The 21918-nt window shown below is 40.8% G+C and overlaps 1 protein-coding gene across 5 annotated transcripts in view; it reads right to left on the bottom strand.

Moving 5' to 3' along the window:
* Positions 1–219: 219 nt before the first annotated feature.
* FMNL2 (formin like 2) overlaps positions 220–21918 on the bottom strand; it is a 459967-nt gene continuing 438268 nt past the window's right edge. Inside the window, exons 26-28 of one of the 5 annotated variants that reach the window (XR_004539577.1) lie at positions 6387–6512; positions 3960–4006; positions 2189–2281 (exon numbers count right to left, since the gene is read on the bottom strand). Coding sequence is in view for 4 of the 5 variants with exons in the window: in XM_033945820.1 (XP_033801711.1) it covers positions 2172–2281 (110 nt within the window). In the remaining variant the exon portion in view is untranslated. Of the gene's footprint in view, positions 2282–3912; positions 4007–6386; positions 6513–21918 lie in introns of all 5 variants that reach the window. The other 4 variants (XM_033945823.1, XM_033945821.1, XM_033945822.1 and 1 more) reach the window with 4 other exon arrangements.

Here is a 21918-nt window from a genome sequence, read left to right on the forward strand (position 1 = left end):
ACAGAGGAGGGACACTATCGGAAGAGATGATGCTAGGAATTCAGATATCAGGGGGATGGGAGGGAGGACTTGCATATAAAATGAGTCCCCCATTTTTGGGCTATTTTTTAGCACCAAAATCTCAGTTTATATTTGAGTATATATGGTAAGTAGCACCCCTTTGAAACTTATGTAGTTTTTGTGAATTTGCAGCCATAATGAAGACAACAAAGATTGCTGTCTAGTATTGTAAATAGTTTATTGATCATATGCCATGAACAGACCAGGAAAGTAAAACACTTCTAATATTGCTAAGAAGCAGGTCTATTACAGGAAAATCAAAGAGAACATGCCAACATTACAGTGTATTTGTATATAATATTTTTAGTGAAAGCAATATTTTAGCTCATTCATTTTGATAACTGATCTTCTTGGTTAATTAGCAAATATCTGTATTTAAATTATCAGTAAATTTACAATTCATTTTAAACAATTTAACAGTCTTTAACCACTGTCAGTGAAGGAAAAAATGTTAGCAGGTTCTCTTTAACATGTAACATCCACACGTGTGCAAATGTCACAAAAAGGTGGCAGTTTCAAAGTAAATTTTCTGAAAACAAGTAGGGATCTAGATGGTAATTCCAACTCCCAAACTGTCTTTTTAGTTAAATATACAAAACAAAACTATAAGTTAAAGTAACATTCGGATTGTATAGCACAGGCCAATGCATTTTAAACAATATTTACAATATTTCCAGGGGCTAAAGTAGGAATTAAAAGTGTAAAAACCATAAAAAAACTGCACCAGTTTTGTAGCAAAATATCTGTACATTTAAAAACAGGTTATCATATAACTACACATTATCCAAGGAAAATGAGACCTTCACCAGTGGCTCACATAAGCACAATTAAAAAAACAAACAAACCCAAAATGAAATTCAGTGGTTAAATACTATACAATAAATTTTACAATGAACATTTCGATGCAGTGCTATCAAGAAAGCAGAATGTCTTCAGAGTACAAACTGAGCTGCTTCAGACCAGTATGGGACTGGGACATATTGAGTGCCCTACTTTAGCAGAACAAAATTACACAGAAGAATTATAGTAGTCTGCAATCAATTCTTTCTTGGGTTTCTGAACGTCAATTGCTTCCCATCTCATGCTAAACAAATGAGTTCTAGGTTTAAAATTCTACAAACAATATAACTTTTGCTCTGCTATACGGAAACTTGGGCATCTGTGTCAAATGGTACAAAGGCGATTGTCAAAAAACATGGATCCCCTGGTCTCTGCTGTATTCACATGTTCCCAGGATGCAGACGGGCATTTAAAATGTAGAGTAATGTATGAAAATTCTTCTTCAGTGGGGCATTCTTATGTCACTGTCCTAAAAATTAAACTGCAATGGTCCTCAGACACTTTAATACTGATTATTGAGATGTTAATAGCTTTAGTGCTATTTAATAAATACAACTTTTTTTTTTTTCAATGACTGCAGACTTTTCTCTTCCATACATTTTGACTATACCTCATAAATTATTCAACACTGCAAAATGGCATTAAAAAAGCAGAAAATGAAAATAAAGGGCAGGTCTCAATTGAAAATATTCCACAGGATCAATGATTTACATATTTACCACACCCTATTTAGGTTTTATCGGGGGGTTTTGTGCATGCATTCAGCTCCTCCTTTTGCTTTCCCGACACATCAGGTGTAGGTGACACTCAGTTATTGCCTCAGCAGATAGTTAGAATGCATTTCAAAGGTTATGAAATCCTTAGTGGATCACATCCAAGTTTTACATATATACAAACCGTCTGGAAACCAAAGAGAGCCTTGGAGGCCAATTGCTAAAATTGAATGTAATAAAAAAAATAAAACACGTATTTTACATTTTGGTTAAAAATACTGAATATTGTATTGATGTAAAAAGATACCCAGTCAAATCAAGTCCTATTGCTTTGATTAATTTGAGCAGGTATTTCAAATTTTAGGCACTTGTTAGCTATGGTTGAGTAAAGAGCCCATCACGTAACTTCCTATGCAGTTTCAAGAGCTTTGAGCCCTTAAAGAGTTCAAAGGCGATCTTGCTATGTTCAAGGCCGCGGTTAAACAGTAGCATGTATAGGTCAACAGGAAAAGGTATCAGTCGAGTACACCATCTGCTTTCTACATGCAGGCCCCCAGCTTATACGGGTATTTCAGCACCACTGACTGAGCGCAAGTTCTGATCATCAAAGCGCCTTCTAACGCTTCTCCTCACCGCATCGGCTCTTCTGTATGGCTGGTTTCTAAGATCTGCAAATGGAAAGAGCCAAGAAGTAATTTAAAGAAAAGCAATTCGTCTAGAACAGAAAAGAATCCTGCTGGCAGCCAATCAAAGCAGCTTGTGTAGAAAGAGTAGGGTGTAAATCTTAAAAATCATTGAAATTTATAAAGTAATGAATTTAATTTGTCCTGTTAAATTATGAGCAAAATAAAGGTAATACTGGTGATATGGTGAAAAAAACATTCTCCAACAGTTCTGTTGTATATTGTACAAATCACTGTTTTCCAGTGCTGCCACTTTTAATGAAGTTTACTCATAATAAGCAAAAATAAAAAATAAAATCAATCTGAATTGCTTTAGCAGACATGATTGCTCTACACACAAACTATGTAATGAATATAATTGGTTTTCTCTTGATGTCTGATCAATTATAATTATTGTACTACTAGAATGGCACAATATATTTTTAATTGTCTAAAAGGTTGTCAACATTTTAATCATTTGAGTTAATCAAATGATCACAGTCAACTCAAAAGGATATGAACATCTAAATAAAGCATAGAAAAAGAATATTTAGGACATCAGAGTAATGTTTAAATGATTTTAAAGTATGTTCTTAATAAAAATAGTTACAACTACCGTGTTTCCCCGAAAAAAAGACACTGTCTTATATTAATTTGGGGGCCCAAAAAAGGCACTAGGTCTTATTTTCGGGGTAGGTCTTCTTTTTTTTTCTTGTACTGTACAATGATCATCTCTCCCTTTCTCTCCTCCACCCCAATTCTTCCTATTTCCTTTCTTTCCCCCACATGTGCAGCATCTTTCCTCCCCTCTCACCCATCCCCTTGTACAGTATCTTTCTAGCCCTCCCTCCCATCCCTTGTGCAGCAGAACCCTTGCAGCTTCTATCCCTCCCTTCCTCCCTTCCCCTGTGTAGCATCTTTCTATCCCCGCGCACATCCCCCCTCCCCCCGCCCCATCTGAACTGCGAGACAGGAATACCTTATAAGAAACTGGCAGCATCTGCACTCGGCATGCTGATGACATCATCAGCAGAGGAACACCCAGGAGATAGAAGGCTGCGAAGCAGCCTGTGTAGATTGCTGCCGAGTGCCGATGCTGCCGATTTGTTATAAGGTATTCCTGTCTTACGGTTCAGATGGGAGGGTGGGAGAGATGGGTTGGGGGGGCGGGGTATATGCCACAGTGGGGGGGAAGCGCTGCTGCTGCCGGCGACTAGGACTTATTTTCGGGGGTAGGGCTTATATTAAGACCTACCTCGAAAATCATGCTAGGGCTTATTTTCAGGGTAGGTCATATTTTCAGGGAAACACGATACCAATCTTGGGACTATTCAGATCCTTTAGAATGTCTAAAGGAGACCAATAAAGATATCACATCTACTAAAGCACTATTGTTCAAACTAATAAAGTCATTTTTGGTGAGCTAAAATATATCCGTTATACAGTATATTTAAAAAAAATACCAGAGTTAAGAAAATAGTTTTTAATTACATATCTTGTCTGTCAAATCATGTATTTATTTTAAATATTTAGAGCAGAGATTTTAGGCTGTTCACCAGTATTACATTTAGACAGATTAGCAGCAAGTGGTCTGGCATACAGAGAGAGGAGGAAACTAATTAAAAAGTGATGCTTGCCAGCTCTGTGTATCCTCCACCACCGGTGTGCTAGAAGAAATCCTTACCCTCGAGTGTACATTTGGAAATTTAGTGATATTATTCTTCTTTAGGGCTAAACAGGAGAAAACACAAAATGATGGTTAAATAAAAAATGGGATGGAAATGAAAGAAACTTAACTCAGTGTTTCAAAATCTCCAGGCATGTTAGGTACTAAAGCAAATAGGGCTTAAAGGTTAAAACTAAAATAGAGAGAAGGTTAGATAAAAAGCAAGACAAGAAGGACACGGTGGCCATCCTGTTCTCTAGGTAACAAATTCTCAAGCTGCTTTGAAGATTGGCTCCAGTGAGATAATTAATACCACAGTTAACTGGCAGCGGAACAGAGATAGTGAGCCAATTATCACCTGCAATCTATAAAGAGCTCTTCATAAACATAGAGGATTAGCCCGAAATTGACACTGTTGTCCTTGTAACTATTAATTATTAACCAAAGACAACAGTTGAACATGCATTAACTTTGTTAAAATATGCATTTAAGAACACAAGATACGAGTTCTTCCAGTTCCATGGCAATCTTTTGGGTTGGTTTGTTGGTGTTTTTTTTCCATTTATATGAGAAAACTATATCTTAAGCAACTGCAAAAGAATACATGTTGCAAGCCGCACACAGCTTCTTAATAGAAACTGGATCAGCTACCCTCCCACATCCCACTTCCCTCTGGCACCAACTTGCAGCTTGAGCACTCTAGCAAAGTTCTGGGAATCATCATCGACTCTACACTGTCCTTTAACGACCACATCAACTCCCTAGTAAAAAAATGCTTTTTCAATCTTCATATGCTAAGAAAAGTCAGATCCTGCTTCCACCAACAACACTTCGCTGTCCTAGTCCAATCCATCATCTTATCCAGACTTGATTACTGCAACTCCATCTACCTAAGCCTAACAAAGAAAAGTCTCCTCAGACTCCAACGGATTCAAAATACCGCGGCTAAACTAATCTTCACAAAGGGCAAATTCGACCATGTCTCCCCGCTTCTGTCTAAACTTCACTGGCTCCCAGTCACCCTCAGGGTTCGCTACAAGTGCGCCTGTCTCACCTTCAAATCTCTTCACGGCATCCTTCCTCCCCTCTTTCCACTATCCTGGCTCTCGAGTACCCACTCCACCAGATCCACTCAGAAATTTAAACTATCCTTCCCATCTCTAAATGGCATTTCCCATGCAGGAAAACTTGGAACATCCCTCCTCTTCAGGATCACCGAGCTGTGGAACAGCTTCTCCGCCCATCTTCGGAGTTCGACCTCCCTCCAACACTTCAGAAAACATCTGAAAACCTGGCTCTTCTCCAAAATGTAACCACCCCCCCATCCCCCATTATTCAAAGCCCTCTTTCCCTCCTATCTAACAGCCCTTCCCATTGTAGTTCCTTTCTCTTTTTTAATTCCTGTAAACCGTGTCGAGCTCCACTCCGTGGAGATGACGCGGTATATAAACCTAAGGTTTAGTTTAGTTTAGTTTAGTTATCAAAGTTCCTTCTGAATTAGTCTCCCAGAAAACTTTTCTTCATAAAGAAGCCTAGATGCATTAGGTTTTCCCTGCAATATCTCATCTATTCGCTACCATCACATAATTTAGATAATTAAATGTTAACCTTTCATGTTGGCAAGTCAAACCTCCTCCCACTAAAATTGTATTTCCTTAACGACTGTGATTCACCGTTAGCCTACACTGAATGCCAACATCACAGTAAATGTGTGCGACAAGAAGTCATTAGGAATGATCTGTTGAACAGTGAATTCCAGTTAAGGTAAAGCGACATTGTCATGGAACTGAAGACAAAAGATAAATTAAATGTGAAGGTATGAAAATGACATGGGTATTGGTGCTTTTTTAGTCGGTCTTCCATGCTTCCATAAACATGCAATTGCTGTGTTGCTGCGTATTTGAAGGACAATCTAAGATCCTTTCAATTCAGGATATTATTATAACATAATTCATAAAATAAGAGACAAGAATGTCAACGCCCAGTTCAGTCCTTGGACTATGTAATTCATTTTCAAATGTATAAACAGTCTAGCACTTTATTTCATGCAAAATAAACTTGCCCTGTGATGGATACATAGAAAATCCAAGTGATCGGTCACTTTTTAACTGTTTCTTCTGCCAAAACCAAATTTGTGTGTGAAGACACAATTCTGTTCCGCTATGAAATGCCAAAAAAGGGGCTTCTCGGTGAGAATGATTCTGTGACACGGGCACTTGCTGTTCTATGGCATATTTTAGATACGCTGAGGGTGGTCCTGAAACGTGGCCAAATTGTCTCATGCACGTGGTTAATGAAGAAATGGAATTCACAGAGCATGCAATGGTGTGATAAAACGTGAGGCCCTCTCCAAAATGAACAGCAGACATTTCTATCCATTGAAATTTGTGTGGCCCTGTCTCATATCCATACAAAGGGACAAATATTTTAAAAACCTACAGCAACCTTTTAAGAGCATCAGGTGTGAAAGAGTAATGTTTTAGTAATGGAATTCCTCAGTGAGAACTGGTTCGCAGAAAAACCGTGAGCCACGCTTGGCTGTTCGAGCGGTAAAGGGCACTGTCTTCAGCACTGCATGGAAAATAACAGCCAAACAAGACAAACAGAAGACAGTAAGAAGCAAAGATCTATCGCATTAGTACATTGTTAGTGTTTTGTTAAGGATGCCCTATGCTGACTGAAACATAATGTGCCGCTATCTGTTAAGTTTGAAAAGATCTTGGAGCACCTACCATACTAAAGTAAAAAAAATAAAATAAAATAATTGACGTGTGATTTTGGGAAAGTTCAATATTATAATGCTTTTGGCAAGAATGAATCCTACTAACATTTTAGGGAAAAAAACCCAAAACAAACACTGTTGTAGGTTATAAGACTTTGTGTTGATTTGCAGCTTATAACTGGTCATTTTAGACAGATAAAAAGAAATTATGATGCCCTTAGCATGGCCTTCTCCCCCTCCACTTTACAACTGATGTTTAAAGATATCTGCCTTCAGATTGAAACGGGTCATTTGCTTTGCCACCCTTACTAAAAGAATCTAACATTTACATAAGATCTGAACAAGCAACTCCTTTTTAAAAGACCTGATCAAGCACAACTGCACAAGTATCCCTATTCCTATGGAATCAATTTACTGACCACACCTATTGTACCAATGAGAGAGAAAAAAAAATCACCAGGCAATTAAAAGGTGTCTAGACAATAAAATGTTAAATGATAAATAAAGCATATTGAAGATACATTAAAATACATATAAATCATAGAAAGACATGGTAATTATTACATAAAAATACAAATTAAATAATATACATTTAAAGCAAGCATCCTATGTATATATATATATTTTTTAAAAGTCCATAAAACAAATTACATACCTAACACAGCCTGTCTAAGAAGACTTAGCTGAAAATATGTACTGATGCTTCAGTCAGGGCAGCTGATGAGAAACCTTTGGGCTAAAGAACCCTAATAAAAGGGCAGCGACATATGGGTCATGAAACCTATACGAGCACCTAGACACAACATCCTTGCTTCAATAAAACCACTACTTACCTGTAGCAGATGTACCTACATGGAAAGCAGAACTTAAATCCTCAGATGTGGGTGATGTCACTGATGGAGCCCAGCAAAGGAAACAGTACCCAGCATCTTTGGGTAGCTCACTGCACATGTGTGTCTATTCCCACCCGCCACTGTCGCGCAGGCTAAGGATCTGCTAAGGGGAAGAAAATCTCCATTGGAATATCTTATCTGCTAGCATTCAGCCTTGGGAAAAGATAAACTTGGGCTTCAGTAGGTTATTTTTACTTTTTTAGTTCAGCACTCTGCTTTTTCAGCAAAGTCAGTTTAGGCAAGTGTATGTAGCCTTTAGAGTCTCTGTAGGGGTTTTATATAAAAAAGTGTTTTAGTCTAGATTAGTATTTTGGGTTGCATTCAGAGCATCAGATTAGATTAGATTAGGCTCTTCAGCCAATTAGGAAAAGGACATTGCTTTGGTAGGATTTTTTCTGCTTTTTCTTCTCTTCACCCCCCCCCCCCCCCCAATCAGGTCGAGTACTTCTACAACCTCAATATGGCTAGGAAAGATCGTGTCACACCAAAGCTGTTGCTCAGTTTACAGCTTTGGTCTTTGCAGACAAAAAATGTTACCCAAGCAGAGGGAATGTTTCCATGTGCAAGCTGTCTTCAGCTTGAATCTCTCGTGAAGTAAAGGAAATGAGAGAAGAGGTGGCAAGACTGAGAAGCATCCGTGAGAATAAGACACATCAAAGATTTCCACCAGTGGGGAAGAGGAGATTGTGCTGAGCGAAGACACCTGGGACTGATACTGTGATTCCACCTGCCCTTGAACTGAAGAATCAGTATGCAGCCCTGAAGTGGAGGAGATAAGATCATCCTAGGGAGATGAAGGACCAAAGCTCAAAATCCCCAAAGTTGTTGGATCCGAGACCATTAGGAGGCATAATTCTTTATTCAATGAAACACCTGACACTGCCAGTGTTTTGGTCCTTACCTGCCTCGGGGGTCAATAACATACAAAAATATTTAAGAAAATTTTACATATATAAATCCAAATGACATATATAAATTCAAAAAGCATACCTAATCAAAAACAAGAGCTCTAAAAATTATTTATACTAAAAAGTTGTCATCTCAAATAGTTAAACTGCAATGTACCTTTATGATTGTCTGTCTTACGATTTCCCCTATTGTAAATAATTGTCCCAATATCAAATGAAACCTTAAATTTCAAACCAATGTAGCAATAAGATCAAATGTCCTCTCTAGCATTAATACATTTAAATATCTCTCTCTTAACTTCTTCCATAAAAAATCTCATTCGGACAATCATTTACAAAAGGGAAATCATAAGACAGACTATCATAAAGGTACATTATTTTAATTATAGAATCTAAATTAAAAATTGAAGATTAAAATATATTTTAAAATTTTTTTAACATTCTTAAAAACATATAATGAAGACTGCATGATTATGGACATATTGAAGGATAAGATGGGAATAGATATGCTGTTTGATTTAATATGTTAATTGATATGAATTTTGATTAGAGAATGTTTTATATATATGTTGTTTGAAGAGTAATACGATATGAATATAGTGTGAAAATAGACTCATTAACATACAGCATAATATGTAGAATGATATTAATAATTTTAAATTTTAACTATTTGAGATGGCAACTTTTTATTTAGTATAAATAATTTTGAGTTCTTGTTTTTGATTATGTATGTTTTTTGAATTTATATATATATCATTTGGATTTATATATGTAAAATTTTCTTAAGAAAGATTTTTGTATGTAGTTGTAGACCAGGGGTAGGCAATTCCGGTCCTTGAGAGCCGGAGGCAGGTCAGGTTTTCAGGATATCCACAATGAATATATATGAGATGGATTTGCATACATTGCCTCCTTGAGATGCAAATCTCTCTCATGCATATTTATTGTAGATATCCTGAAAACCTGACCTGCCTGTGGCTCTCGAGGAACGGAATTGCCTACCCCTGTTGTAGACCCCTGAGTCAGGCCAAGGGCCGAAACACTGGTAGTGTCGGATCTTTCGTTGAATAAAGAATTATTGGTCCCAGTTCTGTTGGCTTGAAAACACTTCTTTATTGACTTTTTTGTGTATTTTGATCCCTTTCTTGTCTTGGAAAGATCATATTAAAGCCACCCAACTGAAGGATCTACAGGGGAAGAGGAAGAGGAGCTGGGGTGTAGATGGGCTGGAGTCGGTTTTGACTGAGATTTCGGCAGTTGGAACCTAAGCACAGTACCGGGTAGAGCTTTGGATTCTTGCCCAGAAATAGCTAAGAAGGAAAAATTTAAATTGAATTAAGTTGGGCAGACTGGATGGACCATTCGGGTCTTTATCTGCCGTCATCTACTATGTTACTATGTAAACAATTTAATAAGAAAATCTAAGAATGTTGTTACTATAACTTAACAAAGAAAGCAAATAAAATCATTGTTGTATTCATAAATCCTTTTTTTAAACTTTAGAAAGTTTTATTTATTTATTTAATTGGTTTTTTATCCCGTTGTCCCCAAAGAGCTCAGAACGGGTTACAGGTTAAACATACATAATTTCAGTCCAAGTTTACAATACAAGAGTTTATCCTAACTTGATACATACTAGGGTCTAATATTAATATACAGTTTATTGGTTACAATTTGCCATAGTTATCTTTACAGTGCAAGGTTTTCAGTGCAAGTTTTATCCTAATTTGACACACAGATAGTTTACAATACATGTGCTTGAGCTGAATCCGGCCTGCCTGGCCAATTTATGCGGCCCGTGGTTACTGTGCGCCAGCTTGAGGGCAATGCGGCGTTTACCTCATTGCTGCCCCCAGGTGTTTTATCTTCTGGATGGCTCCCTCCTCCTCACTGCCGCAGTCGTTTCTGTGCACAAAGCCGCAGGTGGTTGCACGTGCATCCTGTGCCTCATCCGGAAGCCTTCCTTCTGATGTAACATAGTAACATAGTAGATGATGGCAGATAAAGACCCGAATGGTCCATCCAGTCTGCCCAACCTGATTCAATTTAAAAAATTTTTTTTTCTTCTTAGCTATTTCTGGGCGAGAATCCAAAGCTTTACCCGGTACTGTGCTTGGGTTCCAACTCCCGAAATCTCTGTTAAGACTTACTCCAGCCCATCTACACCCTCCCAGCCATGTCAGAGAGAAAACTTCCAGTTCAGGCGTGTAGGAGCCGGTGCCCACGGCTTTGTGCACAGAAATGACTGTGGCAGTGAGGAGGATGGAGTCGGCCAGAAGGTAATCACCGGCCAGAGGGAGGCATCTAGTTGAGGCACAGAATGGAGGGAAGGAGAGGGGCGTGTTGGTACTCAAGAAAAAGGGAGCACAAACCGGACAAATGATAGAAGGAAAGAGGGAGGGAGGGAGGGGACATGAACTTGGGACATAGAATGAAGGGAAGGAGAGAGGGGAGCATGAGCCATAGAATAGAAGAATGGAGAGAGTGAGGGAAAGAGATGCTGAGGTGAGGGAGGGAACAGAAAGGGAGAATTGGGTGTCTGAGAGGGAGAGAGATGGTGTACATGAGGAGATGAAGAAAGAGAAGAAATGTTGGGCAGAGAGAGGGAGGGAGGGAGAATTATTGGACATGGTGGTAGGAGAGGAGTGAGGTAGAAATGCATGGGGAAGAGAGAGATGTCAGACTACTGGAATGGGAAGGACAGAGAGAGAGAGATGTCAGACTGCAGAAAAGAGAGGAGAGATGTTAGACCTCAGGAAGAGGGAGGGAAGGAGAGAGAGATGCCAGAACATGGGAGAAGAGAGAGATTCTAGGTTATGGGAAGGAGAGGAGAAAAATGCCAGATCATATGAGGGGGGAGGGGGAAAACAGAGTTGTCTGACCATGGGAGAGGGATGAAATGATGCACAGAGATGGAGGGGAAGGTGAGACAGAGGGAGGAGATGGTGCACAGCAATGGGTGCAGCAGGGAACCAATAAGAAGAAATGCTTCTTATGGATAGATGGGAATAGGGGAGGAGATGGTACACATGGATAGATGGGAAAGGAAGACATGGAAAAGTAGATAGATTTTGAGAAGAAAGCAGAAAAATGTAAAAAAGTTGAATGTTAAAAGTTAATGCTAAAGGTGGATGTATGGCAGAAAGTGAAGGAGAGAAAATCAGCATATGGATAAGGTGGCCCTGGATACACAGTTAAGAGCACAGACAGAAGGAAGTGCAGACAGAGACTGGGAAAAGATGGTTTGAAAACCAAAATCACCAGACAACAAAGGTAGGGGAAAAGATTTTATTTTCAACTAGCTGATGCCCCGGCGTTGCACGGGTATTTAATTATAGCAATAACACTGTAAATGGATTCAAATAAAGATACTTTATAGTGGTGAATGAAATTATTTTTTTACAGCTTTATAAAAAGTACAATATTCAAATTATAATGTGAAATATTTGACAAAATGAATACAATATAACTAACACAAAACTTGATTATAAACAACATTTTTAGTTTCACCTCCAGGAGCAAGAACATATAAATTCTTGGGTGAACCCACCCTTGAGCAAGCAACATAGAGTTGTCCATGGGAAAAACAGGGGGGATCTTAAATCCACTCCACAGTATGTAATAGTCTGTCCCTGTGATTTGTTGATTGTGATAGAGAATGCAAGTATCACTGGAATTTGCAATCTCTTAAACTGAAAAGGAAGATGTGTTGCAAGTTTCGTTCAAATCGGGCAAGCCGTTTTTGCGTTGGCAGCTTTGTACAATTTTTCCATTGACATGAATGGGTGAAATCTGATTTTCTGTTTGTAGCTCCGCCCACGTATGCAGGTGGGCCGCGAGACCCCCAGAACATATCACCCCAGGTAGTGAGGGATCTGCATACCAAGTTTAGTTCAAATCGGGCAAGCCGTTTTTGCGTTGGCAGCTTTTTACATTTTTGCCATTGACATGAATGGGTGAAATCTGATTTTCTGTTTGTAGCTCCGCCCATGTGTGCAGGAGGGCCGCGAGACCCCCAGAACATATCACCCCAGGTAGTGAGGGATCTGCATACCAAGTTTCGTTCAAATCGGGCAAGCCGTTTTTGCGTTGGCAGCTTTTTACATTTTTGCCATTGACATGAATGGGTGAAATCTGATTTTCAGTTTGTAGCTCCGCCCACGTGTGCAGGTGGGCCGCGAGACCCCCAGAACATATCACCCCAGGTAGTGAGGGATCTGCATACCAAGTTTCGTTCAAATCGGTCAAGCCGTTTTTGCGTGATCGCGGCACATACACACATACATACCTCCGATTTTATATATATAGATTTAGTGACTGAATTGTGTCACTTTTGATAATTTACAACTGCTGTCTATATATGCATTTCTTTCTATTTCTCTGGAGTTGTACTGCATGCAGAGTCTTGAATCTTAGGGTTTCTTTGTATATATTAGTACTTTTAGTTTGCATATTTGCATAGTAATTATCTGTATTCTGGTAGGAATGAATGCTGAGAAGCATACAGTGTGCTTTGTGTAGTTTAATTTTGTGGTTAACCATTATGTGTTGTCAATAAGATTATATTGTGTGTGAATATGAAAAATGAATGGAAAAAATGGTATTACAATTAGAACTAATCTAATCTTCAGTTTATATATCAGATCATTTCTCGAAGGAACTCGACTCGGTTTACAATTCATTAAAGCTAGAAATGGCATATTAATAGATCATATGGAGAAAGGTGCTATTGGGGTAACAATTCCTGAATCGGTGCTATTAATTAAGCATGAGATAGAAATTTAAAAAGCTAAAAAACTAAAATATACTTCATTACAGTTTGTCAGTTGATAATCTTGAAAACTATTGTATAAACAGTCAAGTTTTTAAATCTTTCTGAAATTGCTGTAGCTGGCCTAACAGTCTTAAAGAGGCTGGGAGTTTGTTCCAAATCTCCACCAATTTAAATTCCAATTTCTCTTGCTTACTACTTCTTGGTTAATCTCTTGCCAGTCTAGACTATGTAGAGTACAGCACCATCTGCTGGCTAAGCAAACTAATGGCAGTCTTTGAAATGGTTCTTATGATGTCCTTCCCCAGAATCCCTTCTGCTACTACTTTCCTCTTTAGACAACCATTTTCCTGGTAATACTGTGTATAGAAGAATTCTGAGAGCGATAAAGACCGACCAAACTTGAACTATGAGCACAAAGTTACTTAGATGCATACCAGTTCATAAGAACATAAGCAGTGCCTCCGTCGGGTCAGACCATAGGTCCATCCTGCCCGGCAGTCCGCTCCCGCGGCGGCCCAAACAGGTTACGACCTGTCTGAATCACCAGAAGGGGCTCCCTTGCCACCTTGGTTTCTCATTGAAGTCCTATCTTCCCATCGAACTCCTAACCCTCCGGTCTTGCACATGCACGACCTGTTGGGTTTCTATACTTATTACCTGGTTAGCTTTCTATACTTGTGTTACATCCCAGCTCCTCCCTCAGTATCCCACGATCCCTTTATCCCTCAGGAATCTGTCCAATCCCTGTTTGAATCCCTGTACCTTACTCTGCCTGATCACTTCCTCCGGTAGCGCATTCCAAGTGTCCACGACCCTTTGGGTGAAAAAAAACTTCCTTGCATTTGTTTTGAACCTATCTCCCTTCAGTTTCTCCGAATGCCCCCTCGTACTTGTTGTCCCCTTCAGTCTGAAGAATCTGTCCCTATCCACCCTCTCTATGCCCCTCATGAATTACATCCGTTTGATTCTGATCCACATCGGTGTTTGGCAGAATATAAATAAGTAAATACCTTCACAGGGAGGTTTGATACAGAGTGGCAAGAGATTAACAGAAAAAAATGGCAAGGAAGATGTATTATTCTGTTATGCCTCTGCCAATCTGTATCATGTAGGGATTTCTCAGCGGTTCTCTACTCGAGTGGGTTAAATTAGTTTGAGACTCTTTTGAATGACAATTTCCACTTGTTAATATGATAAAGGTTTGTACCAACTTGTAAAATGGCAGTCTTGCCATTCTCTGCTGTAGATAGATCCTATCCTTCTCTTGTAAAGTTACCACAGCTCTCAAAATTTGGGTCACAAAGCACCTTTTTGCTTTTTAAGCCTCAAACTATAATTCTTTTTATCTATATGGCAAAAATACATCTTCGAAGCCAGTATACCCTTTTTATTACTACACAATAAACAATTGTTGTAATTTCCAAGGATAGCCAAATAATCTAAAAAGCTGGCTCTTTAAGAAATCCCAGGGGGATGTAAGAGTGGTAATCTGTGATGATTCAGGGGTAGAACAGAAATATACAAAGAGAGCAAAAAAAGAAATTTAATGCAACATGTGCCTGACATGGCCACGTTTTGTCGAGGGCTGAAGCAGAGGCAAAACTTGAGAGGAAAGACAGACATGCAAGCTTCTCTCTAGTGTAACCGCTTACCAAACAATCCAGAGTATTTAAACGCAAAGAATGCACTTCTCACTGGTACATAAAATTCAGCAGCAGTAGTCCTGCTGCTGTAATATTTCTTTAATCACTTCCTGCAGTCCTAGAAACATAGAAAAAAGCAGCAGAAAAGGGCTATAGCCCACCAAGTCTGCCCATTCCAAGTATCCCCTCCCCTGAATTTACTCCCTTAAAGATCCCACGTGAGTATCCCATTTTCTCTTAAAATCCGTCACGCTGCTGGCCTTTATCACCTGGAATGGGAGTCTGTTCCAATGATCCACTACTCTTTCGGTGAAGAAGTACTTCCTGGAGTCGCCATGAAACTTCCCTCCCCTGATTTTCAGCGGATGCCCTCTGGTGGTCGAGGGTCCCATGAGCCAGAAGATATCATCTTCTGACTCGATGCGTCCCGTGATGTACTTATATGTTTCAATCATATCTCCCCGTTCTCTTCTTTCCTCAAGTGAGTACAGCCGCAATTTTTTTAATCTTTCTTCATAAGTGAGATCCTTGAGCCCCAAGACCATCCTGGTGGCCGTTCGCTGAACCAACTTGATCCTCAGCACGTCCTTTCGGTAGTGTGGTCTCCAAAACTGAACACAGTACTCCAAGTGAGGCCTCACCATGGCTCTGTACAACGGCATCATAACTTCAGGTCTCCTGCTGACGAAACCTCTGCGGATATACCCCATCATTTGTCTTGCCCTGGAGGAAGCCTTCTCCACTTGATTGGCAACCTTCATGTCCTCACTAATAATCACCCCTAGGTCGCGTTCCGCTGTGGTCCTAACCAAGGTCTCACCATTTAGTACATAAGTTCTATGCGGGTTTCTCTTACCCAGGTGCATTATCTTGCATTTTTTAGCATTGAAGCCTAGCTGCCAAGTAGTTGACCATTGTTCCAGCAACAGTAGGTCGTGTGTCATTATCAGGTAATAAGCTTTTGCCTACTATGTTGCAAAGTTTGGCGTCGTCGGCAAACAGTGATACCCTTCCTCTAAGTCCTTGCGTCATATCTCTTATGAATAAGTTAAATAGAATCGGGCCCAGGACCAAGCCCTGCGGCACTCCACTGATCACGTCCGATGCTTCGGATGGGGTACCGTTCACCACCACCTTCTGAAGTCTACCGCTCAGCCAATCCCCAACCCATGTAGTTAGAGTGTCTCCTAATCCTATCGATTTCAGCTTGTTCAGTAATCTTCGATGAGGGACGCTATCAAATGCTTTACTGAAGTCCAAATATACCACGTCCAGTGACTCTCCGGCGTCCAGTTGTCTAGTAACCCAGTCAAAAAAGCTAATCAGATTAGATTGGCAGGATCTACCCTGGTGTGGATCACGCAGTTTTTCTTCATCTAGGATTGTGTCAAGATTCTGTTTGATCAGTGTTTCCATGAGTTTACACACTATAGACGTGAGACTCACTGGTCTGTAGTTTGCTGTCTCTGTCCTGCAGCCCTTTTTGTGGAGTGGGATTACGTTGGCGGTTTTCCAGTGCTTAGGGAAAGATTGAAAAGACTTTTCCTCCAAAAGCTTATTTTCTCATAGAACCCTCCCCCCCCCTTTGTTTATGTAACAGCCTGGCTCTTCACATATACATTAGATCAGGGGTCCCCAAAGTCCCTCTATGAGGGCCGAATCCAGTCGGGTTTTCAGGATTTCCCCAATGAATATGCATGAGATCTATGTGCATGCACTGCTTTCAATGCATATTCATTGGGGAAATCCTGAAAACCCGACTGGATTCGGCCCTCATGGAGGGACTTTGGGGACCCCTGCATTAGATAAACATCAAAGTAGAGCAGCAAAAGATCCCAATCTCTAATAATCACATCTATGATGTTAGAAATATCAATAAACTGTAGGTTTATATGCAAAAAGAGGGGAAAAGACATCAGACACCCTTCAAAACATTTCAAACTTCCAAGGCTGGTCAATTGAATGGAACATCCATTTAATCATCGGTCATTAAGAAACCCTCTTTTTATTATGTGAATAGCAAAATATAGTATAATTTTCAAAATCAAAAGACTTAGGGTTCCTTTTTCAAAGATTCGTTAGGGCCTTAACGCATGGAATAGTGTGCGCTAAATTGCCCCGCGCGCTAGCCACTACCGCCTCCTTTTAAGCAGGCGGTAATTTGTACTTTTATATCTTTAATTAATCATGGAAGCGCTCCAAGATATATGTGCAAGCTAATAAACTTGTATTTAAAGAATAGTTATATTACTGTAATTAGTGACCATATTTGACCCTACATTACCCAGATATGAACATGGTCTATAAATCGATTTGGTTGGACTTTTTTTATATCAAGCAACCTGTGAACTACTGTCTGGGAAAGGTAAACTTGGGTTTCAATAGGTTATATCTTCATTGTTTTAGCTCAGCAAAATCAGTTAGCCTTTAGAGCAGGGGTAGGGAACTCCGGTCCTCGAGAGCAGTATTCCAGTCAGGTTTTCCCCAATGAATATGCATGAGATCTATTTGCATGCACTGTTTTAATGCATATTCATTGGGGAAATCCTGAAAACCCGACTGGAATATGGCTCTCGAGGACCGGAGTTCCCTACCCCTGCTTTAGAGTCTCTGTTAGGGTTTAATACAAAACAGTGTTTTAGCCTAGAGTAGTGTTTTAGGTTGCATTTCAAGGCATAATATCAGATTAGAGCACAAATAGCTGTTGAAGAAAGGCTCTGGTGTTAATTTAATTCCCTCTCGCCTACCCCAAGGCAGAGCTTTTTGATTTATAGGCTCTTCAGCCAACCAGGAACAAGGCATTACTTTGGTAGGATTTTTCTGCCCTTTCTTTATTCTTCCAGGTGTAAGTACTTCTGCACCACAGTATGGCTGGGAAACATCGTATCACCAAAGCTGCTGCTCAGATTACAACTTCTATCTCTGCTTCTATCCCAGGCAGAGGAAGCGGTTCCATGTGCAAGCTGTCTTCAGCTTGAATCTCTCATGAAGGAGGTGAAAGAACTGAGAGAGGAGGTGGCAAGACTGAGAAACATCTGTGAGAATGAGAGGTACATCGATGAAATGGGTCATGAGGCGTCAAAGATTTCCAGCAGTGGGGAAGAAGAGGCTATGCTGAGGGAACACAGCTGGACTCAGATTACAGAACACTGCAAGATTGGTACTGTGACTCCCCCCGCCCTTGAACTGAAGAACTGGTATTTTGTCCTGGAAGTAGGGGATATAAGAGCATCCCAAGGAAAGGAAGAACCAAAGCTTGAAATCCCAAAAATTACTGGACCACTAGGAGACGTAAGGTAGTGGTAGTTGGCGATTCCCTTCTGAGGAATACAGAAGCATCCATCTGTAGACCAGACATGATGTCACAAGAGGTATGCTGTCTGCCTGGTGCCAAAATCCAAGATGTTAGGGAGAGCTTGCCAAGACTCATCAAGCCTAATGACTATTATACGATGCTACTCATCCATGGTGGCACCAACGATACTGCCAGGTACCCCTGCAAATATATCAAAAGCTACTTTGTGGCTCTGGGAGAGAAAGTGAAGCAGACAGGTGTGCAGGTGGTATTCTCGTCCATCCTCCCTGTCGAGGGTAAAGGTCAGGGCAGAGAAGCTCACATCCTGGAGATGAATGTGTGGCTACGTGGATGGTATCATCTAGAGCAGGGCTGCCCAAGTCCGGTCCTCGAGATCTACTGGCAGGCCAGGTTTTCAGGATATCCACAATGAACATGCACGAGAGAGATTTGCATACCAAGAAGGCAGTGCAGGCAAATCTCTCTCATGCATATTCATTGTGGGTATCCTGAAAACCTGGCCTGCCAGTAGATCTCAAGGGACCGGACTTGGGCAGCCCTGGTCTAGAGCATTTTGGATACCTGGACAATGGGATGATTTTCCAAGGGCTGCTGAGTAGGGATAGTTTGCATCTATCAAAGAAGGGAAGTGTCTTTGGAAGCAGGCTGGTTAATCTACCGAAGAGGGCTTTAAACTAGAAGTGATGGGGCAGGGTGATCAAAGCCCCCAGTTGAGTATAAGCCCTCAGGTAAGTAAATCACTGAACATCTCTACATGGATGGGAAAATGGGACAATATCTGGAAAGCAGTAAATACTAATGTTCGAAGTATGGGAAACAAGATTCTGGATCTAGAAGCTGTGATGGAAGAAAATGAGTTGGATATAGTGGCGCAGGAAATGACCAAGGTACAGGAATTTTTATTCAAATCAATAAAAAGTTTTGTATCCAAAATTAGTCCTCGACATTAAATAGTGCGGACCAGGGGTCCATAGAAACATATTGGGGCATTTTTTTTTTTAAGGAGATTCTTTTATCTTCTATCTCCCACCAGATGCACTTGTACAGCACAGCAGTGGAGTAGCAACAGTATGCGGCGGCCCTCCCCCAATATCATCCCCTTTGCCGTGCGCGTGCCCCTTCCCCGCACCTTTTTTAATTCTGGCATGAGCAGACACCAACTTACTGCCCGCGTCAGCTTCAGCACCCTCTCCGACGTCACTTCTTAGGTGCAGTTCCCGGAAGTGATGTCAAGAGAGAGCACCAAAGCCAACAGCAAGTTGGTGGCTGTTTGTGCCGAAGTTAATAAGGTATGGGGGAAAAGGGGGTGCGCAGCAGGAGGAGGGGTACCGGCACCCTGAGCAAGATGGCGGCCAGGGCGGACCACCCCACTCGCCCCGCCTCATACTACGCCACTGCAGCACAGACCCTGTGACTAGAGTTGCCTTCCAGTCCAGTCAACAACGAACTGGCTTCCAGAGACATTGTGTCTTGGCGTCTTGTGCACTGTTGGGGCTTTAATCTAATTACAAGGTTTTATGCCGACTTCTCAGCATCCACATTTTGCTTTCTGTGATCTCATAGCACAACCTAGGAGCCCTGAGGAAGGCATGTTTGTCGAAAACACAGACCGGGTCCTTCTCACATTACGCATATGTGGATTTTTATTGCATCTTTCAATTGACCCAATAAAGCCCTGCATCAAGGACATCTTCTCACAGCTTCTTTCGTTTCCAGTCCAGTCCTCCATCCCCACTGCTTTCCCACACTCTCTGCTGCTAGTTGCAACGGACAAAGGTAGGGCAGGTTTGCTCACATGGGGCGGACTGGGGGGAGGGGGCTAGAGAACTGCAGACAGAGGCTTTAAACACAGAAAAATGTCTAGACATATAATCTATCCTTCAAACTTTATGGACATTAATGTAAAATTCTGCTGACTAGTGAAAGAAGCCAAACAATTGGTAATCCTAACCTCCTGAGTCTTGAGAACACATCACAGGATTCCCCCTAAACATGTGGGCATAAAGGGGGGCAATTTTATAACTGGGCCCCTTCATTTAGGCAGTAAGAGCTTATTCTACAGTATTGTATACAGTAATGTAACGTTTGTTTTTATGCCCGAGGTTACACCATAAAGCTGCCATAACTGCAGCCATGTAAATGAATCAGGGATATGCATAATTTCTAGTGTTCTGATTGTTATGCATGTAAGTGAAAGTCTTGCTTTGCCCATACATTTATGTGCTATGCCAATCACATGCCATGCTAGCGTAGGCACCCTGCAGGCATTTATACACGTGCGCACTTACCCCAAAAAAGGACAGGAGATACATGAATGCAGGCACCCAGATAAAGAACGATGTGGCTGAATGTGTGCATACAAGTTTGTGAGTCACCTGCAAGCATTCCGGGGGCCATCGCTTAGGCAGAGCAATGTCAGACTTACCATATGTATGCACACAGTTCATAAAATATTAGGGCTGCTGGAATATTAAAATGTTTAATCATGATTAATCTCACGATTGCAAAAATTAATCTTGAGTTATCTGCACCTCCAACCACCTCCCTTCTTCCCTCCAGGTGGTACAGCATTTCTCTCTTCCCCCTCTTCCCTTCTCCCCATCTTGTCTTTTTCTAAACTCGCCTGGGTTGCAAGCACGTCTGCAGTCATGTCCCACCTTTGCTGAAACAGGAAGTCACACCAGCGGAGGCTCTCAGGCAAAAGACACCTGCTTGCACCGCAGAAACTGCCCAAAACCCAAGCAAATTTAGAAAACAGCTGGAGAGGGAGAAGGGAAGGGAGAGAGAGAACTGCTAGGCTGCCGGAAAGGAGGGAGTGATGTTTGTACAGTGCAGGCCCCGGATGTTGATTAATTGCAATTAAACTTTTCAACAGTGCAGAAAATTAATGTGATTAATCAACAACCCTATAAAATAAGCATATACATGAAGACCATCCACAAATTTGCACCTTCTTTCCAGTAGGTCTACGAGTACATGTCTGCGAAAGGATAAGTTTGACACAGAAGTTCTTCTTTTTATAAAACTGCTTCCAGAAAATGTGCAATGGAATAATCCAGTTCTCACGGCCCATTCAAACAGCTTCATAAGAACTCTTATTTTTTTTCACATTCAGGGCACTTCATCAAAACTTTGCCTATTTCACACTAACTGCTTTAGAATCCAGATCCTGGTAAAATTTTGTCTGGCATTCAGCTTACAAGGACTTACTTCTTTTTTGCTTGCTTAACCCTGAGCTCTGTACAAAAGACTTTCACATTCGGTTATTCTACATGCTCCAAGTTAAAAACAACAAGGCAATCAGCTGGCAAGATCCAATGTTGAAACAGCAAAAACAGCAAGCCGATAAAAAGACAAAGGTAGACTTTACTCCTTATCTCACTCCCAGGTTCTAAAAGCAGATGCCCAACATGGCATATTTCGCCTAGGGCTGTACCAGGAGTACAATAAAACGCCAAATTGGTTCTAAAGTTCATTTCAAATAACTATTAAGATCTACGGCATCACAAGCCCAAATTCACTTTATTGCAATCCAGGTTTGTGACGCTGCAGAACCAATTGCTGTTTTAGTATGCCCCTGACTTAGCCCTAGTTCTAACACAGATGCATCTCAGCTGTGACTTTTATCAAACTCAGCTATATACAGTACTCCCCCGATATTCGCGGAGGGGTTTTGTGGGGGGGTTTCGGGGGGGGAGACTGGAGAGGGCAGCGATCACTC

Source organism: Geotrypetes seraphini, chromosome 5 (assembly GCF_902459505.1).
Source record: "Geotrypetes seraphini chromosome 5, aGeoSer1.1, whole genome shotgun sequence".
Lineage (NCBI taxonomy): Eukaryota > Metazoa > Chordata > Amphibia > Gymnophiona > Dermophiidae > Geotrypetes > Geotrypetes seraphini.